The following is a 19,379-nucleotide window of genomic DNA, read 5'->3' on the forward strand; positions in this document are numbered from 1 at the left end:
GTTTTCAATATTCCATGTATTTTATACAGAAGGTGACTTTTCTGGGGAGGGAGGATTGGGGAGAACAGAGGTCATAGAACATAATAGCTGTGCATTTTTGTTGTGGCTTGCCATATGCTCCGTGCAAAGAGGGGGAAAACTGCTGCTATGGCAACAGGTGTTAGTAGTGTGGTTGATTGTGTGCTTCCAGTAGTATACAGCAGTCTGGAGTGCTGGCAATAATAACTGTAAGCATAAGAAGCCATGGGTGGATTCTATCATTACTATTATTGGGTATTTTTTAAAAAGAGAAAAAATCTAGATCAATGAAATGAACTGAAGCTGTAAATAAATGCTGCGCTCCTGCACCTTCAGCCAAAAGGAATAAAAAGCTAAACAAGGACAATAAGGGCTAATATTTTTTTATTTTGTTGCAAGATTTTTTCACACCAGCTTTCTTCTCGTGGCCCTTCCTGAGCATCTATTAATTTGGTGTTTTACGTTTCAATAGTAAGGCAGGGTTTGTAAAAGTGAGTCTAATAGTCTTGGGGGGGAAATTCTTCCTGACAAAGTAATAAACGCTGTCATACAAATACACTCACTTTATTCGACACAATAATTGTGGGATCTCTTATTTCAAACACAACAATAATGCTGTTTTCAGATGATGGGTTCTGGACTATGACCAGAGTAGTTTTTGTATCACTGCTGGTGAACTTCTCCAAATTCCTTGCCCATTTGATCTATACCCTTTGGGGAAACTGCTGAGAACATGAGACATCTGCTTAGCTCATAGAAGTGGTCTTCTCTTGGGACAAGAATGTAATGGTAACTCTCAAGGCTCAGTGACTCAATTGTGAACCCACAATATGGTTTGGATGCAATTGGTATGAAAAGAAGTCAGTTGGGGTGTATGGGGGGGGGATGAGAATCACCCTCCCTTACTGTTTGTTTGTGCTGCCTGTTAAAACCTGATTAGTGTGAGATCTATTGATTGACAATGACGTTCTATCTATGCTAGAGAAATGTGGATGTGTTTTCCTGTACTGGTCCAGGTCCAGTATGGAAGCTGTAGTGTAGACAGGGTATAGACATTTTTCTTGATGCCTCTGAAGGCAACTCCCAGTGGCACATGGAATATCATTTGTGTTATACAGAACCCTCCATAAAGCCTAGCATCTCAAAATTCTTTGCAAAGTAATGAGTTAGATGCTGAGAAACTGAGCAGCTATTATGCCCGCACTGATACGTTCCACAGAGCCTTAGACCAGGGAAGTTATATTGCATTAAACTAACGGTTTCCCTGGGGCTATCTCCTCAAGTACTAATATGAATCAATTCTCATAATGCTTCTAGGAGAGAGGACAGCAGTACCCTTACTTCTGGAACATTACATATGAATACCAGTCTCGCAGTGCAGTGCCACAGGTTAGAAGTGCCAACCTGCAGGTGCAGCCTTAAAGTGAAGATTCTTTCACCCATCTCTGTTGGCTTCCCAGATGGAAATAAAACTATTAGTTGGAATTTGAGATCAGATCCTTGCCTTACCCCTCACTCCCAGCTACTCTGTGCCACCTCCTACATAGGTCACATTGCTGCTTGCTCTCTCCATCCTGGGCTAGTGGAGTGACCCTCTGTCAGGATTTCCCCCTAAGCTTATTTTGACCAGCTTAGGTTAAAAACTTTCCCAAGGCACAAATTTTGCCTTGTCCTTGAACAGTATGCTGCCACCACCAAGTGATTTAGACAAAGAACAGGGAAAGGACCACTTGGAGTTCCTTTTTCCCCAAAATATCCCCCCAAGCCCTACACCCCCTTTCCTGGGGAGGCTTGAGAATAAACAAGATGAGCGCAAACCAGCCTTGGATTTTTAAGACCCAAAAAGCCCAATCAGATTCTTAAAAAACAGAACTTTATTAGAAGAACACAAAAAGATAAGAGAACAACTCTGTAAGATCAGAATGGAAGATACTCTTACAAGCAGACAGATTCAAAACACAGAGAGTCCTTCTAGGCAAAAAGTTACAAAAAGACACAAAAACAGGAATATACATTTCCTCCAGCACAGCGAATTTCACAAGCCAAAACAAAGAAAACCTAACGCATTTTCTAGCCAGATAACTTACTAACTTTACAGGAGTTGGAGGGCTTGCATTCTTGATCTGTTCCCTGCAAAGGTATCACACAGACAGACAAAAGCCTTTTCCCCCCCTTCCAGATTTGAAAGTATCTTGTCCCCTCATTGGTCATTTTGGGTCAGGTGCCAGCCAGGTTACCTGAGCTTCTTAACCCTTTACAGGTAAAAGGACTTTGCCTCTGGCCAGGAGGGATGTTATAGCACTGTATACAGAGAGGTGGTTACCCTTCCCTTTATATTTATGACACCCTCTAGGAGTTATCTTTCCAGTCAGTGTAACTTGAGGCTATATCTTCCTGGGCATCCTATCCCCCACGGTGCTCCCTGTTACCCCCCAAATCTTGTGCTTTCCCTTAACTTTCCCTTTACTCTTTAAATCCTAAGGAAGTCATGCGTAACCTCATCTAGAGGGCCACCCTTGTCATCCTTCTCTGGTGCTTCTCCCACTCTCTGTCCTTCCCACCTAACAACGTGACATCTCCCCTGCTCTAACCAGTATTGGGTAGAAGGTTACACCACAAGTACATTTCAGTTCAGTGAGACTTTGTCGGTACAACACATTTTAGAAGTGTTGCCAAAGTGTGTGTAATCAAAAAGAGGCACAAAAGCATCTGGCTTGCCTGTAATCTGTGTCAGAGTTAGGAGTAGGGTGACCAGATAGCAACTGTGAAAAAACAGGACTGGGGGTGAGGGGTAATAGGTGCCTATATAAGAAAAAGTCCCCCAAAACAGGACTGTCCCTATAAAAACGGGACATCTGGTCACCCTAGTTAAGGGCAATCTGCCCAGGATGGGGCTTCACATGGTGTTTGATCCTGTAGGTTTCTGTCATTGGTGTCCTTTACTCTGATATATTCCTCCAAACCCCCTCTTCCCCCCACCCCCCGCCCCTCCTACAGTTAGGAACAGCTTTCCCTCTATTTCCTTGTTTTTCTTGATACTTGAAGGAAATATCGGTCTCTCACTTCCTCATATTTTGGACATTGGAGGCTTTGTGTGCCTCTCTGGGTCTATCTGTCCTTGTGACTTGATTTCACATCTGCTGCTCTCTGGGTTGGGATTGTGCTTTGTTCCTTCAGATTTCTAGCTCGAGTTTGCCACCACTGATTCTGTGTATTTAGACCGTGGGATGAGCAAAGGTTCCTAGCAGTGGGGAACTGAGGTGAGTCCAGGCTATTCTTCTCGTCAGCAGCTAGAAACTCTGTTATCTCAGGCACAGTTCACCCCAGTAGCCACCCAAAAGGCCCAGGAAATAGCCAGAGCCTAAGAAAACAGGATAAAATAGATTAAGACTGAAAAATTTTAAAACATTGCGTTTAATCATTTATGCTGTTTGCTTTTTGTTCTTCTCTCAGCTTGGACAGTGAAACTTAACTAGTCACGTTCGCTATTGATTTATAGTCAGTGTACTAGAGATCTGGGGCCCTTTCAAAGGGGTGTCTGTGCAAATGTGCCTTTTGAGCACTTGGTCCACGTGCACAGCTGATAGATTTCGATCCCTGGGAGCACAGATGCTGTGTTCTACGCATGTAAATTCTGTTAACTCATGGCCTCACTGTTGGACTCTTTCAAATGCATATGCACTTGGTTGTGCTCACTCAGATAAGGAGGGCACTTCCTGAAAGATTTCTGTTTCTGGCACCCTCAGTTTCTGAAGCTGCAGGAGGGAAAATTTAATTTTTTAAAAAAATCTGCTTTCTGTGTCTTGGGGTGGGGGGAGTCACAAAAACATTTCCCTTTCGGTCATTTAAGCTCCTCCTTTGCCAAGTTAGTTTCCAACAAAACCTAAACTACTTCTTGAGTGTCCCTTTCCCACTCATTCATGCCTGCATGATAAGTTCCTATTCCTAGAACACGTACATGACTGGCGCACAGATTATATGTGAAGCCCACGGACATCATTGCTTGTACCCCTTATTTAAATGTTTTTAAAAATGCCAGTAATAATAGTCCAAAACAGGCTACCAATTGCCGTATATTGCTGAAGCGTGTGTGGCCATTACTGTAGGTGCTCAAGTATTATTTTTTAAATTTAAGGACTAGTGGGGCGGGGGGGGAAATGTAGTCATGGTGACATAATGGACTCTGCTTTACAGTTTCCCTCCAGCAGCCCTGCCATTTGTCTCTTCTCACCACTAATCCGGCTTCCTCCTTGTTCTGCACTCTCCTGCACCTGTGAGTGGCAGGTATGTTCGCTCCAGGTTTTGTGCACAGATCAAAGGGAAAATACACCCTCAACTGCCCCTTCTGTGACCGTTTTCCTCTTTGATTTCTCCTCAGACTGTAAACTTTTGTTGCCTTTGCTGGACGTGGAGTATTCTGTGCTTATTTGGCTTTCAAGATAAGCAATCATTGTAATCCCTCTGGGTGTCTGCGAGGTGACACATCTTATAGCTCTTAAAAGCTCAAGATTCTTATTCCCCTCAGGCTCACGGACTTTTGTATTCTGTACAAGGAAGGAGCAAATGAAACACCAGTCAGCCACTTTCCCTCTCTTCGGTCTCCCCACCCACACACTTCTCATTGGCCATAGTCCAATTAAACTCAATAATGTGCAGAGATGACTAGAATACACCCAGGAACAGTTCCGAGAACTCATTAGATTTTATTCAGAAAATATCGCCAATTTGATATCCGGCAGCAGCCCTCTCTCAATCCGTGTGTGTGTCAGAGCCAAATTAAATTGATACAACTAAGGAGCGCATCAGTGTTGCGGGGACAGAACATTGACTGCATATTCCCATTGAGATGAAAATAACAATAAAAGAAAATCTTCAGCCCTTTGTCTGAGCTCTGGATCACATTCCCTGTCATACTAGGAAGAGCTTACCTGTGGAGGGGACTGTAAGGAGTGAAAGTCTTGCTTTGGTTGCATTGTTCCTGCACCTGTTATTACATGTTCTTCACCCGTTAAGTTATTTTCTTGTGATAAAGCCCAAGCTGCTTCTGCCACCAAACATGTCATATGCATGCTGCATGCTTTTTGTCTTTTAATCTTGAAGGTTAATTCTTGCAATCTCTACACCGCCACAAACACAGCAGCCTGAGGTGGACACCACCTGTGTCTAGGATCATCTCACTTTACTCCTCCTCCTGTACATCACGATCTTGTGCTGACTTTTGATATTGAAAAAAGTGTTAACGACATTGTAGGCACCAAGGACATATTGACCACCAGCAATACTATGCTTGCTGTTAGCACCATATCATTGCTACGAGTAGGTCTGCAACCATCACACCTAAGACGTTCATAAAAAGTTCTGGGCTTTCAACAGGATTGCCCCAAGTGCCAAAGCAGAAACAGATTAGACCTCAACAAATATCTGAGAGGAAACAAATGCTTTCTTAGAGCTGTTGCTCTCAATCAGGGAAAATACCTGAGATGATAGCTACAGATGTTTGTTAATTTTTCCCCCCACAGTGGAAAATACCAGTCGACGCTCCTTTGCACAGAGCAGCAGTGTGATATTCCTTTGAGCCATAATTTCCTTTCCTTTTGAAATACATCAATTGCCAGCAACTTGGTGAGGATAGGGGAAGTTATCTAGCTTACCAGTGACCTGAGTGAGTCAGAAAAATGCATTAACTTAAGATAACATAATGTACCAGTACAACCATGTCTGTCAACAATAAATGATACCCTTGTTGCCAGCTCATGGCCCTGAATACTTAGCCTAGTACATTTTTCAATGCATTCTACTGTATGCATGACATTAAAATTTAGTGCACTCCACAAGCTGTCCTAGCCTCAAGACATCTGGTCACATGTCAGGTCTTAGCAATATTCCTGCAGAGATCAACAAGCAGCATAGAGTTGGTGTCTCTCTCTGAGTTTTCATCATTCTTTGCTTAACACAGGTTTCTTTGTAGGTAGAGAAACAAACATGTTTTTTAATTGAATGTCCATGGAAATAAATGTGTTGAACTGTTGCCTGGGAAGTGGAAGTTTATAAAACTAGAATTTGTTTTTGTGAACTAAAAAATGGGGCCAAAACAACTTGTAAAGTTTGCCAGATCTCAAACTCCATTGCGTTTCCCCATCTTCATTTAATACTGATTTCAAGTCAGCATAGCAGATAAATATTTACTACTCCTGAGTGCTTACTCTGCAGAGAAGCCTGACAAATCATTACTCTGTGTTAAATTACGTCTGGTCATGCCATGTGGTATACAGTATCCAGGCAACCCATTCATAATCTAATTTAACACAAAACATGGATTTACTTTCCCCTCACCCCCTCTTCTCTGAAAGTGAATGTAGAGCTAATGCAAGGAATTGGATTGACAGCCCTGGAGAATTAAGTCCTCTGTCCAACTGCAGGACACAGATACCAACAATTCCACATAATATCCCAACATACCGCCACCCTGACCTGGGAGAACCACCTCTAGATGTGCAGGGGAATTTATTCATTCAGCCCCTTCGGGTTTTCCCCCCTCTGTGCTCAGAATGCAAAGTTTGCCCATTAGTTTTCCATTCGGTAGGCCCAGACCACCGGCTCATTTCACAGAACCCACTGAATTTTCATCCCATGGCTGAATTTTGGTCACGACTGATGTGGGTTGGAGCAGAATTACTGACCTACAGGATTAAGGCTCCATTGTCTATTATCACTTCACTGAACCATCCAACCTTCATTTCCCCTACTGGTCCTGTAAGGTGTACGTTAGCAAGTTTAACATTCTTTTAAAATTGGAAGAACAAAAGTCCAGTTGCCTAGCAGTCAGTTGGTACCCCAGCATCCAGTGGGACACAAATTAGTAGGCTGTTTAGAGCATTTCTACACCATCTACCAATTTTTTCCCCTCATTATTCATATTTAAAATAACTTACACAAGCATTAGGGATAAAGCATGAATGTGAAAGCACTGAAAGCCTGTCCAAGTAAATGAATATAAGTGCGTTTGCTTTCAAAATTTACTGGCCCAGAAGGGAACAACAGGTTAAAAGAAAAATACAGCGAATACCAGCAGAGACACTAACGGGTCTGGATGCCCAGAGACAGAGCTAACAATGCCTAAATAAAAGCATTTGTAACCGAGATCAATATTAAATGTACCTTGGGATGAGAATGCCCCTTCTTTGGAGATTAAGGTATTATTTTCTAGTACAGAACATGATGAAGAGGTCTAATTTATAGTAAATGAGCATATAAATAAAGTATGTGGAACTCAAGGATGTAAAAGATGAATCACACATTTGTAGTATAGCTTCCGTAACCTGGAGTTGTAAAGAATTCTCTTCTTGTGGAAGAGTATCCATGTTATGGATCAGCACTTCACATGGCATCCTAATTTATCCAAGAAAGGAAAAAAAGCTGCTCAGTTACAAAATTATAATTCAGACTTTGAGCTTTGAAAGAATCTAATAATGAATAGATTTCTGCAGGCTGTGGCATTGGAATTTTGGTCAATACCACTGCCTTTACACATGTGCAAATTTAGTGAAGTCACTTCAAGTAAAGATATTGCAACGCAAGCCAGTTCTACAGTTTATACTGGAGGATCAAATGCTTGTGAAGCCATTAATAATTCAGTCTGTAATAATTAACATAACCATGTAAAGTCATCTAGAAGTAATAATGCAATGAGAGAGCAATTTATTACACTGATGTATTACATAATGGTAATGAGAAATGAGCAGAGCTTATTTTGTAAGACTGAGCAATATGACATTTATAAATGCACCGAGTTTTGCTAAACTAAGGGATCATTAAAAATGCTACGAAACATTTCAAGTGCTTTCAGAACTGTTCAGACTCAAAATAGTTGAGTCATAGCTACTGTATGTGGCTCCAAAATCCAAATAGGAGTACTGTGAACACAGATGTCTGTACATTTATAAACACAACATTACTGGAACTTAGAAAATTCAGAGAACATAAGAATGGCCAGACTGGGTCAGACCAATGGTCCATCTAGCCCAGTATCCTGTCTTCCAACAGTGACCAATTCCAGATGTTTCAAAGGCACTGAACAGAACAGGGCAGTCATCAAGTGATCCATCCTGTGTCATCCCGGCCCAGCATCTGGCAGTCAGAGGCCTAGGGACACTGAGAGTATGCGGTTGCCTCCCTGACCATCGTGGCAATAGCCATTGATGAACCTATCCTCCATAAACTTACCTTTTTTTTTTTTTTTTTTTTTTTTTTTTTTTAATTCAGTCATGGTTAGGGTTAGCAGTCATGAAACTCTTGATGGGGGACTGGGTAAAAATAGAATCTGACTTAATTCCTTTTAAAAATCTTGGAAATATTTTGACACATCATGATGATTGTGTGTATTCAAGCATGTGCTGTGAAGCTGCTTAACACAGTGTGTGTGATGCAGCATTCAGTCAGGTGCTTTGCTGAACAGGAGGAACAGGGTGTTTGTGTGCACAGTTCAGAACTCCCCTTCCCCATCTGTTTGAGCAAGAAAGAATAGCAATGAGGCAAGCTAGTGATATGGACTATGCTCCATGTGTGCGAGGAGATAGCGGAAGAGGGGAGAGAATACCATTCAGGCTGTGAGAGGGGAGACAATGGTGTTAAAGGCACCGGTGGAAGAGGGAAGATAGAGGAATAAATCATGCTCCACTTGTGATAGAGGAGATGGCGATAGGGAGAGAGAATAGTATCCACAACAATCCTGTGTGAGAGAATGAGGTCTGTAGGAAATTCATGTCTCTGTCCATGGTGTGTTGGTGTCAAGGGGGCAAGTGGCAGGAGTCCTATAGTGAAGAGGTGAGTGTGAATTCTGATGCTTTAGCCATCTGTATTGCCCAGTGAGGCATGTGAAAAATTTCTGAGCAGAACTTAATCTTTGTCTCCTTTCTGCATCTCATTCCATAAATACTGCCTTGTTCTCCTTGCTGTACACCGTGTTGATTTCTAAAGGGCACAGAGAATGTTGGCTGATTCTCCTTCTACGTTTACACACTTGTGAATACCAGTGTCTGTATTGCAAAGTACATGATTCTGTCTTACTCTTGCCTTGTGGCTGAAATGGAAGGAGAGCTGAAGCGAGTGTACTGGGATTTCATGGCACTTTCCTGGTTCCAATGTGCCTTTTAAATATAGGAAGTAATTTATTTTGGGGGGCGTTTGGAAGGAGATCTCCCTGAAACTGGAAAAGAGGAAAGAGAATAGGGGCAGAGAGAGCACGCAAGTGATCTGCTTATCAAATTGAAGCATTGCTGTGTTCAAACTGTAATAATCTTTTATCTCTTATTTCTCTGCTTTTGAGTTCTGAGGTAGTGTTTTCTTCCTTTTCTGTGGGTAGAAACTTTTTGTTTTGATTTTGTTCACATTAGTCTGAAACAGACCCACTTTATTTATGAACCATTATCCTCTTGGGTGGGTCAATCTCCTTTAGTTGGCTTTGGTTAATAAACCCCTTGTGGTGGATAGAGTGCCTCCTAGTGGCTGAATCAGTAGTGTGTGCTTGCCCTTTTCCACAGTCGGTGCTAGTTGGTAAGGGACACCATATATCACAATGCAGTTTATTATCTCAGTAACCTGAGCTTTTCCAGGTTTCAGTCCAAAAGCCTTGGTAACTCACAGCACTATAGTATTTATACTTACAGAGGCAATTTCTCAGACACACAGAACTGTGATTAAAATAATCATTGCTTCCTGATACCAAGAGAAGTCAAGGGTAAAATTTTCAAAGGCACCTAAGTGACTTTTTCAATAGGATTTGGCTCCTAAGTCACTTAGAGTAACATTTTCAAAGGCACCTAACTCAAGTTTTCAGTGTAGAGCGTTGTCAGAGGCCTCTCTTCTGCCTGGGTGTCCTGGAAAGGTAGAAAAAGGGATGACTCTTCTTGTCGAAGAATAGAGTTGGTCACACTCTCTAATTCACAGCTCTTGTTGTGCAGTCTAGAATTGCTTAGTGCTAGCCATCCTGACTTGTGTCTTCTTCCTGAGATGAGAGAACAGGAGAAAGGGGAAGGATGGTTACATAAAAGCTTAGTTTAAAACTCAGCTATATCCCTGACTGAAGTCTTCAAATTAGGAAGCTCTAGAGGGTGATAGAACAGGCCATAAAGAATACTTAAGCAGTGGGGTAATAAGATGGTAGCTTTTCACATACAAAACTTAATCTGAGCAATTCAAGCATATGATTCAACAGCGTCAGAATTTGTGGGAAATATCAGGTGGAATCATTTTGATCTAGCCTTAACAAAGAATAGGGTGACCAGACAGCAAGTGTGAAAAATCGGGACAGGAGGTGGGGGTTAATAGGAGCCTATATAGGAAAAAGCCCCAAATATCGGGACTGTCCCTGTAAAATCAGGACATCTGGTCACCCTAACAAAGAGTGTAGGTAAAAGCAGTCATAGCCCTGTAGAAAAATGTGTCCGATAACAGCAAATGGCAGCTGTGTGTATAAAGCGCCTAGCTGTTTACCTATAATTAGAGATTCTAAGGTAATTAATAGCCTTTTTGTATTCCATCTAGCACTTTCTGATTCATCATTGTGCAACTTTAGCTAATAATCGTCTTTTGTTAGATATAAGTATGTTTTTACATTCTTATGCCGACAATGCCAACAGCCAGACAATTGGTAGCTTTATGGGCTGATTACCTGCTACGTGAGTTAGAGCTCCCAATGAATGTTTTAGGGAATTAATCATTGTGATGCTATTATCCATACTTTTCCAGAATGCATGTTCCTGGTTACAGTTGTTGTTACTCAGGCTCAAGTGGGTGAGTGTATGAGTGTACTTCCATGTTGTCTGCATGTACAGAACTGTTTTAGATCACAGCTTATGCAATTAAACATACAATTTAATAGAGACAGTAACAGTACAGCGTGGTTATGGCTGTAAGAACAAAGGGCCAACGCTTTCGAAAACGACGGGTGATTTTGGGTGCCTGATTTTCCCCCTCTAAAATGATGAACATTCACTAAAAATCAGACCCCTCTATGCTGTCACAAATTGGACACTTTAAAAGGGAGGCATCTAGAATCACTAGCCATTTCAGGTAATCCTGACCCCTGAACTGTTTTTAGGTTACATTGTTGTAGCCGAGTGGCTTTATAATTGGGGGGGAGGGGGTTAATTTGGATTTTGTTTGTTTATTTATGTGTGTGTGTGTGTAATACATAGATAACTTTATATCATAAATATACTTGGATCCATAGATTCTGTCTAGGTATAGATTTAGGTAATTGGACTAATGGTGCTTCATAAATAATACATCCTAATCACTATAAAAGGAATGGTCTTTTATTCTCTATTCAGAGAAATTTCTAATTAACACCTTGCTGTTAAAGTGATAGCAGGGATGCTGGAACAATTTTTATAATGGGCGTGCTGAGAGCCATTGAACCAAACAGTAAACCCTGTATATGATGGGAACCACTTCAAGGCAGAGGGTGCTGCAGCACCCCTAGTTCCAGCACCTACGAGTGGCGGTGCTGCTCTCCATGGAGCCGCCAAGCCCATCGTGTAACTAGACAGGCCCCTGGAGTTTGGTGGAAACGTTGCCCGGAGCATGGACAGTTGTGAGACACCCAGACATGTGGGGTCCTAGTATGTGTGCCAGGAGCAAGTTGTGCAGGAGCAAGAAGTGGTGCTCTGAAAGCTGATGCAAGAGGAGAGCTCAAACCAGCATGAGAGGGAAGGAAACAAAGTTTGGGTACCAACAAATTACCTGAGATGCCTCTCATAAGCAACAATCATTAGCAAATATTGGTCTTAATTTGAATCCCAGGGAAACATCCCTATTTAAGCAGGTTCTCCAATTTGGAGGAGAATACTGTGTGTATGCATGTGTATATTCTCCCCTCACTCTCTGGTGACAACAGCAAAATCTTTACTTTTCAGATTGTTTGGATTGCATTGGAATAGCGTTGACCTTGGGTGGAGGCAAAAGCTTAAATCAGGCGGAAGGACTTGAAATGTGGACATAGAAGGTTGCTCGTTTAGTTGAGAATAGCACATGTCAAAGGTCCAACTACTTGCTTTTAGGAGGATTTGAAAGATTTATGATTCAAACTGTTTTTTGGGGAGTAGGCTGTAGATTGGAACATTCAGCCATTTAGGATTTAGCATCCAGAAAAGGATTAAACTATTTGGGTTTTCCCTGGTATCAGTCAATTTACGGAGGCTGAAATTACACTGGTAACATTCCAGTTAAGTCTGTTCTTTTCCACATGGCTGAGCCTGGAAGGAGCTCATCCAGAGTTTCAGGAATGTAAACAATTGTAAAATTTGTGCCAAAAATGAAGGAGGGATTATTCTGATGTTAATTTTACCTACTCTTTCTCCTTCCTTACAGTGTTGCTAATAATCACAAACAGAATCTAATGACTGTTGCTAATCTGGGTGTGGTATTTGGACCAACGCTGCTTCGACCTCAAGAAGAAACTGTTGCAGCGATTATGGACATCAAGTTTCAGAATATTGTGGTTGAGATTTTAATAGAAAACCATGAAAAGGTAACGTTTTCCCCTTACTTCTGAATTTTAATAAAGTTTATAATAAAGAATTTGTCTCCGTGACAACCCCAACACAAATTCTTCAATAAACCACCTTCTCTAGATGATCAGTACACAACATTGCAAGGAAACATCTCTTCTCTTAGCTAAAGGAAAATTGCCATTATCCAAAACTAATCTGGTTCATAGCTGCCCTTGGTACCTTGTATCCAGAAGGAGTGTGTTTGTACAGCACCTAGCACAATGGGGCCCTGGTTCATGACTAGGGCTCCTATGAGCTACAGTAATAAAAATAATAAATAATAACAACAACATTGGGATTCTGTTCTCTTTTTAGATGCTGAAGCATATTATTTCAAACTGAAATTTCCCATGAGGGAATCGTACTTCCAGTTAAATACTCGGGTGAAATCCTGGCCACACTGAAATCAGTGGTAAAACTACCTTGGTTGTCAATGGATATATCTACACAGCAAAGAAAAACCCATAGCTGGCCTGTGCCAGCCAACTTGGGCTCACAGGACTCAGACTGCGAGGCTGTTTCGTTGCTGTGTAGACTTCTGGGCTTGGGCTGGAGCCCAGGCTCTGGGCCTCTTCCACCCTGCAAGGTCCTAGAACATGGTCTCCAGCCCGAGCTCAGAAGTCTACACAGCAATGAAACAGCCCCACGATCCTGAGTCGGCTGGTGTGGATTTTTCTTTGCTGTGTAGACATACCAAATGGGGTTATGATTTTTTGGGGTAGAAGTAAATAGAGTTGAAGAATTCCATAACAGCAAGGAGGAAACGTGGGAAATGGAATAGTATTTCCAAACTGAGCTTTAGTTGGGCTGAAATCACATAATCAACAATTCTAGTAACTTATTTTTCTGGTTATCTTGGCTTGAGCCCATTTCATAGTCCCTTTTTAAAAGTCCCCATGTGTTATCTTTTAATTTGGGCAAAGAATTTTGCTAGTTTCAATAGGTCCAGTGATTAGGACATTAGTCTGGGAGTTGGGAGCCCCTGTGTTCAATTCCCGGCTCTGCCCATACTTCCTGTGTGACCACAGGCAATTCACTTTGCCTCTCTGCGGCTCTCAGTTCCCTATCTGTAAAATGGGAATAATAGCTCTTCCCTACTTCATAGGGATTTGTGTGGATAAATACATCAAAAGATTGTGAGATGGCTGTCACATAAAGGAGGCTTAAAACTGCCAACAGCAGTTCTAAAACAAGTAAATTTTCAAATGCATTTAACAAGTGGTTCTCTCTCTGGGTTTTTTGTTTGGTTGGTTTTGGTTTGGGAAGTGCTGCTTAGTTTGCTGGACTACTGGAATGAAGAAAAGAGACCAGACTTTCCTGTGCTCTTCCTCAACCTTTTGTCTGTGGCGTATGCCATTTTAGCATGCTTTGACCTTGGCCAGATTGCTTGATAGAGCTCTTAGTAGGATTATATGGGTAATTAAAGGAAATCACTGGAAGTGGCCCTTCTTCAGAATAAACGGCTAAACTAGTGGGCTGGTCAGAATATCACCATTCCATTAACTATCAGTTGATTGTCTGAAAAAGAAAGTTCCTACTGAATAAAGACGGGAGTGGCTGGGTCACTACAAAAAGTAATTTTCCCTCTGCTGATACTCACACCTTCTTGGCAACTGTTGAGAATAGGCCACGTCCACCTTGATTGCATTGGCCTCGTTAGCACTGACACCCCCCACCCCCCCCGTCCACCACCACTTGGTAAGTCAACTCCCATCTTTTCATGTGCTGTAATATTTATAGTGCTTACTGTATTTTTCACTCCATGCATCTGATGAAGTGGGTTTTAGCCCACGAAAGCTTATGCCCAAATAAATTTGTTAGTCTCTAAGGTGCCACAAGGACTCCTTGTTGTTTTCGTTGATACAGACTAACATGGCTACCACTCTTGATTCCTACATTCTAATAAGCCAAAGTGCATGATATTGGTGTCCCATCACATGAGATGCTCCGTACCTTCAACTCTCATTGAAGAAGTTCCTAGCTCCCAATTCAGTGTTTTGGGCACAAAATCAGTGTCTTTCAAACAAGTGTCTGTACTGCTTAGCGAGAGGGCCACCATCAATAGGAAGCTCAGAACTTAGATTTACCAATGAGTATTCAACTTGTTTAGTTTAAATGAAACAGATTGCTGTATCACCATGGATGTTTCTAGATAGATGCTGCTACAGACCCATGCTAATTTAGAATGACGAGACTCTTTTTAGAAAGACGTCACAGTTTATTCTTACTCCAAAGCTCTAGCACAAGTGAACGCACGCATCTGACGCATCAGCCATTCACAACATATTACTAAGAGAGAGGACCTTCACCTATCTCTTTAAACCAGGGGTGGGCAAACTACCAGGGGTGGGCAAACTACAGCCCGTGGGCTGGATTCAGCTCCTCAGGGCTTTGGATCTGACCCACGGGATTCCCGCTGCCGCGGGCTCAACACTGCTCCTGGAAGTGGCCATGCCACGTCCCTGCGGCCCGTGGGGGTGGGGCAGCAGAGAGCTCCGCACACTGCTCTTGCCTATGGGTACCTCCCCCAGAGCTCCCATTGGCCCCCTCATACACCCCAGCCCCTTTCCCTGAGCCCCTTCCTGCACACCACACCCGCACCTCAACCCCCTGCCCCAGCCCTGCAAGCAATTTCCCCACCCAGGTGTGGCCCTCGGGCCAAAAAGTTTGCCCACCCCTGCTCTAAACAGATGCAGAAAGCCAGGGCGATTGTTAATGATGTTCCATTAAATGTGGAAACAATGTGGTGAGAAGGGAACGGGGAAAACAGTGCAACTCCGATTATTCTCACAGAAATTGCTGTCATGTGGCACCTTTGCATTTATTCAGCCCAGGGGAGCTATTTTATTTTCCTTTCCTTTTTACTTGGAACAGAATAGAAAAGATGGCTTAATTATGAAATTGCCTGACCTGAGGAGCGAGCAGTGTGAATAGCAGGTAAATAACCCTACAGGCCTCTCTATCGCTCAGTAGCATCCGCCACTGGCACACAGTGCAAGGTTCAGCATTACCTAGAATTAAACCCTCCCCTGAATCCCTTCAGGAAATTGACTGATTCTGTCTGAACGAAGTCTCTCACTATGCGAGCTGAATGCTCCATCGGCTGGCACTCTTTAAGGAATCAACAACAGTTTTCAGATGTCCGATTCGCATCCTTCTAGACTGGAATTCTAATCTCTGGTTGCCTGTTAGGCTTCCTTTTGCCTCCTAGTATTCAGGGATGGTGAAATTAGCAGATTCCCATCACCTATTTAAAGACAATTTGTGGCAACAGCATGCCTGTCTGAGAAGCGAGTCAGTTATGTCCATCCAGCAGCAACTAATGCTGCTGATGCTTGCCGTCTGTCATTTGGCAAAAAGGATGGTGTTGCTCATAGGTCAGCCTGGTCCAATTCACAGCGAGAGGACACCATTTGCAAACTATCCTCTGTATTTGTGGAGTGCCCCTCACCATAGTATCTAACTGCTAATGGACTTTCCTGTCCATTCTTTTGCCTTGCCCCCAACAAAAAGAAAAATCCCTCATTATCTCAGTCAGAATTCTTGCATTTCCCCTCAGTGGTCCAGCAAAGGCACCAGGTTCTGAGGCGTCCAGCTCCCCAGCCATTGCCTTTCTTGAGTGGAAACCCGCGTCTCGCTCCGTTCTGACAATTTCAACCACTGAAATGCTCAGCCTTGCTTCCTCTTGCTGCTGCCCTTTGACTCTTTTGCAGGGGAAGGAGGACTGAGAAGGCATTTTCTTACTATTGCTGTGTCACCTCCTCCACTCCCTCTCCTGCACATGGTTAGGATATGATGGTAACTGGTAACCACATTGAAAGCTATTTGAAGGGGTCAGTTCCTCAAGTGGGTGAGAAAGAGGAAAGGGAAGGCAATATCTAAGAATAGTCCTAACTGTCTCTTTGCATGAAGTGTTGGCAGATCATGAAGCCGAGCCCTGTAGGCTGATGATTTATTTTCTCTGCTTTTTAAACGCAGGTTTAATAGGCTGGATAACTCCACCGGGCCCTAAATGTTCAGTAACAATTTGACGTCTCACGCAGCACATCTTTCAGCTGTCAAACTATCTCCATTTGTAGGCTTTAGAATCATAATGTGCAGTGGTGGTGGTGGTTTTTCGGGGTGGGGAGGGGGGGTTATCTGGCAGGTTTGCATTTCATTAGTACTATTGATCTTTCCCAATGTAATTAATGACAACTGATCTCTAAAGCTGTCAATGGAAATGCTTGTGTGGGAGGATTTCGAAGTGTTAAGCCTCGAACTGACACTTTGAAAAATGAATTGCATTTGTGCCACTAATGTAAGAAAGTTGCATACTAAATGACTACAGGTCAGTATCACCATTTAGCATGGATTCACTGCGAATTATCTTTTAGGGGAAGAAGACAGTAGTACTGGGGGAAAGCTTTTTAAAACCTAATTGGGCATAAGCTTTCGTGGGCTAAGACCCAGATGCATCTGATGAAGTGGGTCTTAGCCCACGAAAGCTTATGCCCAAATAAATTTGTTAGTCTCTAAGGTGCCACAAGTACTGCTCGTTGTTTTTGCTGATACAGACTAACACAGCTACAACTCTGAAACCTTTTTAAAGCCTAGTATCCTTGGCATGTTGTTTGCTTCTTTAAAGTTGTCACCTTATAGTATATTTCTTAATATTAATTGATGAGAGCTGATAAAAGCCTTCCCAAGGGAGTTACTTAGGTGACTAGCACTATACAAGTGCATTGCATGTTTACTGCAGTTGCTTTACATTGATTTACACTGGGGACTCACATGTGGAGTGATTTAAATCACCAAATGAAAAGCCTCAGTTTAAATCAGGGGTGCCCAACTTACAGACTGTGGGCCGTACACAGCCCGCCAGAGCATTTCATAAGGCCCGCGGCCTGCTTCAGCACAGTATACTAACGGGCAATCCATTTGCATTTTGTCTTCATGTTTACATCATTTTAGTTTACACAAGTGTGTAAATAGACAACAGTGTACACAGAAACAACCTACCCCAATACATACAAAACAAGCTGACCTTACAATATAAATCAATACAGGTGACTTTAAATCTTATTAAAATACGTAGCATCTGTTTGGCCCACACAAGGTTGTGCTTAGATTTATGTGGCCCTCCTGTGTAATCGGGTTGGGCACCACTGATTTAAATAATCAATTTTTCCACTTTTCCATTTGTACTTTTGTTCTTTTCTAAAGAAAGGTGCATTCTCATTGATTGATATAACCATTAAAACATGTTGATTTACAATGGCAGTGGTTCTCAGCCTGTGGCCTGCTGGCCGCTTCTAGCCCAATCAACACATAGCTATAGCCCATGTAACATCCTCAGGGCCATCCAGGTCATATATATATTGTTTGGATACAGCCGACATAACACACAGAGAGCTGAATATGCAGCCCACAATAGTAAATAGGTTGAGAACCACTGACCTAGAGTCTTTATAGTGACATAGTGGGCAAGGTAATTTCTTTTATTGGATCAAATTCTGTTGGTGAGAGAGATATCAGGTCCAATAAAAGATATTACCTCACCCACCTTGTCTCTGCAATATCCTGATACTGACGTGACTGCAACTACACTACATAGATTTGGCACATCTTTTTTTGCTATCTAGGTGGGTACACTGTAATATTTACATTTATTTAAGACAGGATATAGCTTAATATTTTCAGGTTCTTATTAATTGTACATTATATGTTAGGAAATGGTAAATGCTATATTGCTTATTTACTAGATGATTAACTTTTTGCTCATGATTTGTGTCAAACTGCGTGAGGATGGCAACTGGGATTTAATAAAGTCCACAGAACAGGATATTATATTTATTTTTATTAAACCAGACAACCTTAAATGTTTTGGATACATAAACTTATTATATTAAAATAAGCTGCACATTTACAACTAAATGACTATTAAAATGAGGATTTAACTATAGGTAGTGAATTAAACTGATTCTTTCAGATCAGCCTGGGAAAAAAATTAAAATATACCTAAGTAAAAAGTGACTAGAGCTTAAGTTCCTATTCAGCTAAGTTTCTTGAAAATGAGACAGTCTCCTAAGTTACGTAGGCTGTCCTTCAAACTTCTAAAGCTAGTAGATCTCATCCTCCCTCCCCCTCTCATTTTTATTCATAGTCTGGAAGAGAGAGACAAGTTTTCCTGCTTTTTTCAGCTCCAGACTGATTTCTCAATTTTGACTGAATTAGTCCAAATGAAGAAAATATTATTTCTGTGCCTGCAGCTATGAAAAAGCTGGTTTAGCACTTCAACAAACTCTGGTTTCAGGTGCATAGCTAGTGATTTGCACCAGTTGAGTGGTTTCACTTTCTTTAAAACATCATCAGCAAACACGCACTATTTGAATGGTTCACCTCCAGCCCTGACATTTGTTATGCTTGGCATGATTGATGAGTGATTATTAGATGCCTGTGTCATAGCAGCAGCATCTTCTTGGGCAGTTAGGCATCTACGTTACCGCTTTGGGTTGAGTGTGTAAACATGAAAATGAGGTGAAGCTTCTTTCTGCCTGCAGTTTAACTTCATTGTTGGATATTTTTCTTCAATGTCTCTTGAAGATCTTTCCAAATTTCAGCAGCATCAACAATACAGCAGCAATCTTTCTGCCATTTGTCCAAGGCTATGGAAATGCTGAATATACTGGAACTTATATCTTCTATATTTCTCTTTAATCCAATGTTGACTACTTTGGCTGTGATAATTCCATCTTGTTTATCACAATTTTCTTCACAAATTGTTATCAGAATAGGCCATTTCTTAATAAATAGCTCAAAACAATCAGT

The 19,379-nt window shown here is 41.9% G+C and overlaps 1 protein-coding gene across 5 annotated transcripts in view; it reads left to right on the forward strand.

Annotated features, from left to right (window-relative positions):
- The window catches only part of ARHGAP26 (Rho GTPase activating protein 26), a 316,385-nt gene that overhangs the window by 209,674 nt on the left and 87,332 nt on the right, over positions 1-19,379 (forward strand). For all 5 annotated transcript variants that reach the window (XR_006292681.1, XR_006292680.1, XR_006292679.1 and 2 more), the window contains one exon: positions 12,388-12,547. Coding sequence is in view for 1 of the 5 variants with exons in the window: in XM_043552848.1 (XP_043408783.1) it covers positions 12,388-12,547 (160 nt within the window). In the remaining 4 variants the exon portion in view is untranslated. The remainder of the gene's footprint in view (positions 1-12,387; positions 12,548-19,379) is intronic.

The sequence above is a fragment of the Chelonia mydas genome, chromosome 8 (assembly GCF_015237465.2).
Source record: "Chelonia mydas isolate rCheMyd1 chromosome 8, rCheMyd1.pri.v2, whole genome shotgun sequence".
NCBI classification, from domain to species: Eukaryota; Metazoa; Chordata; order Testudines; family Cheloniidae; genus Chelonia; species Chelonia mydas.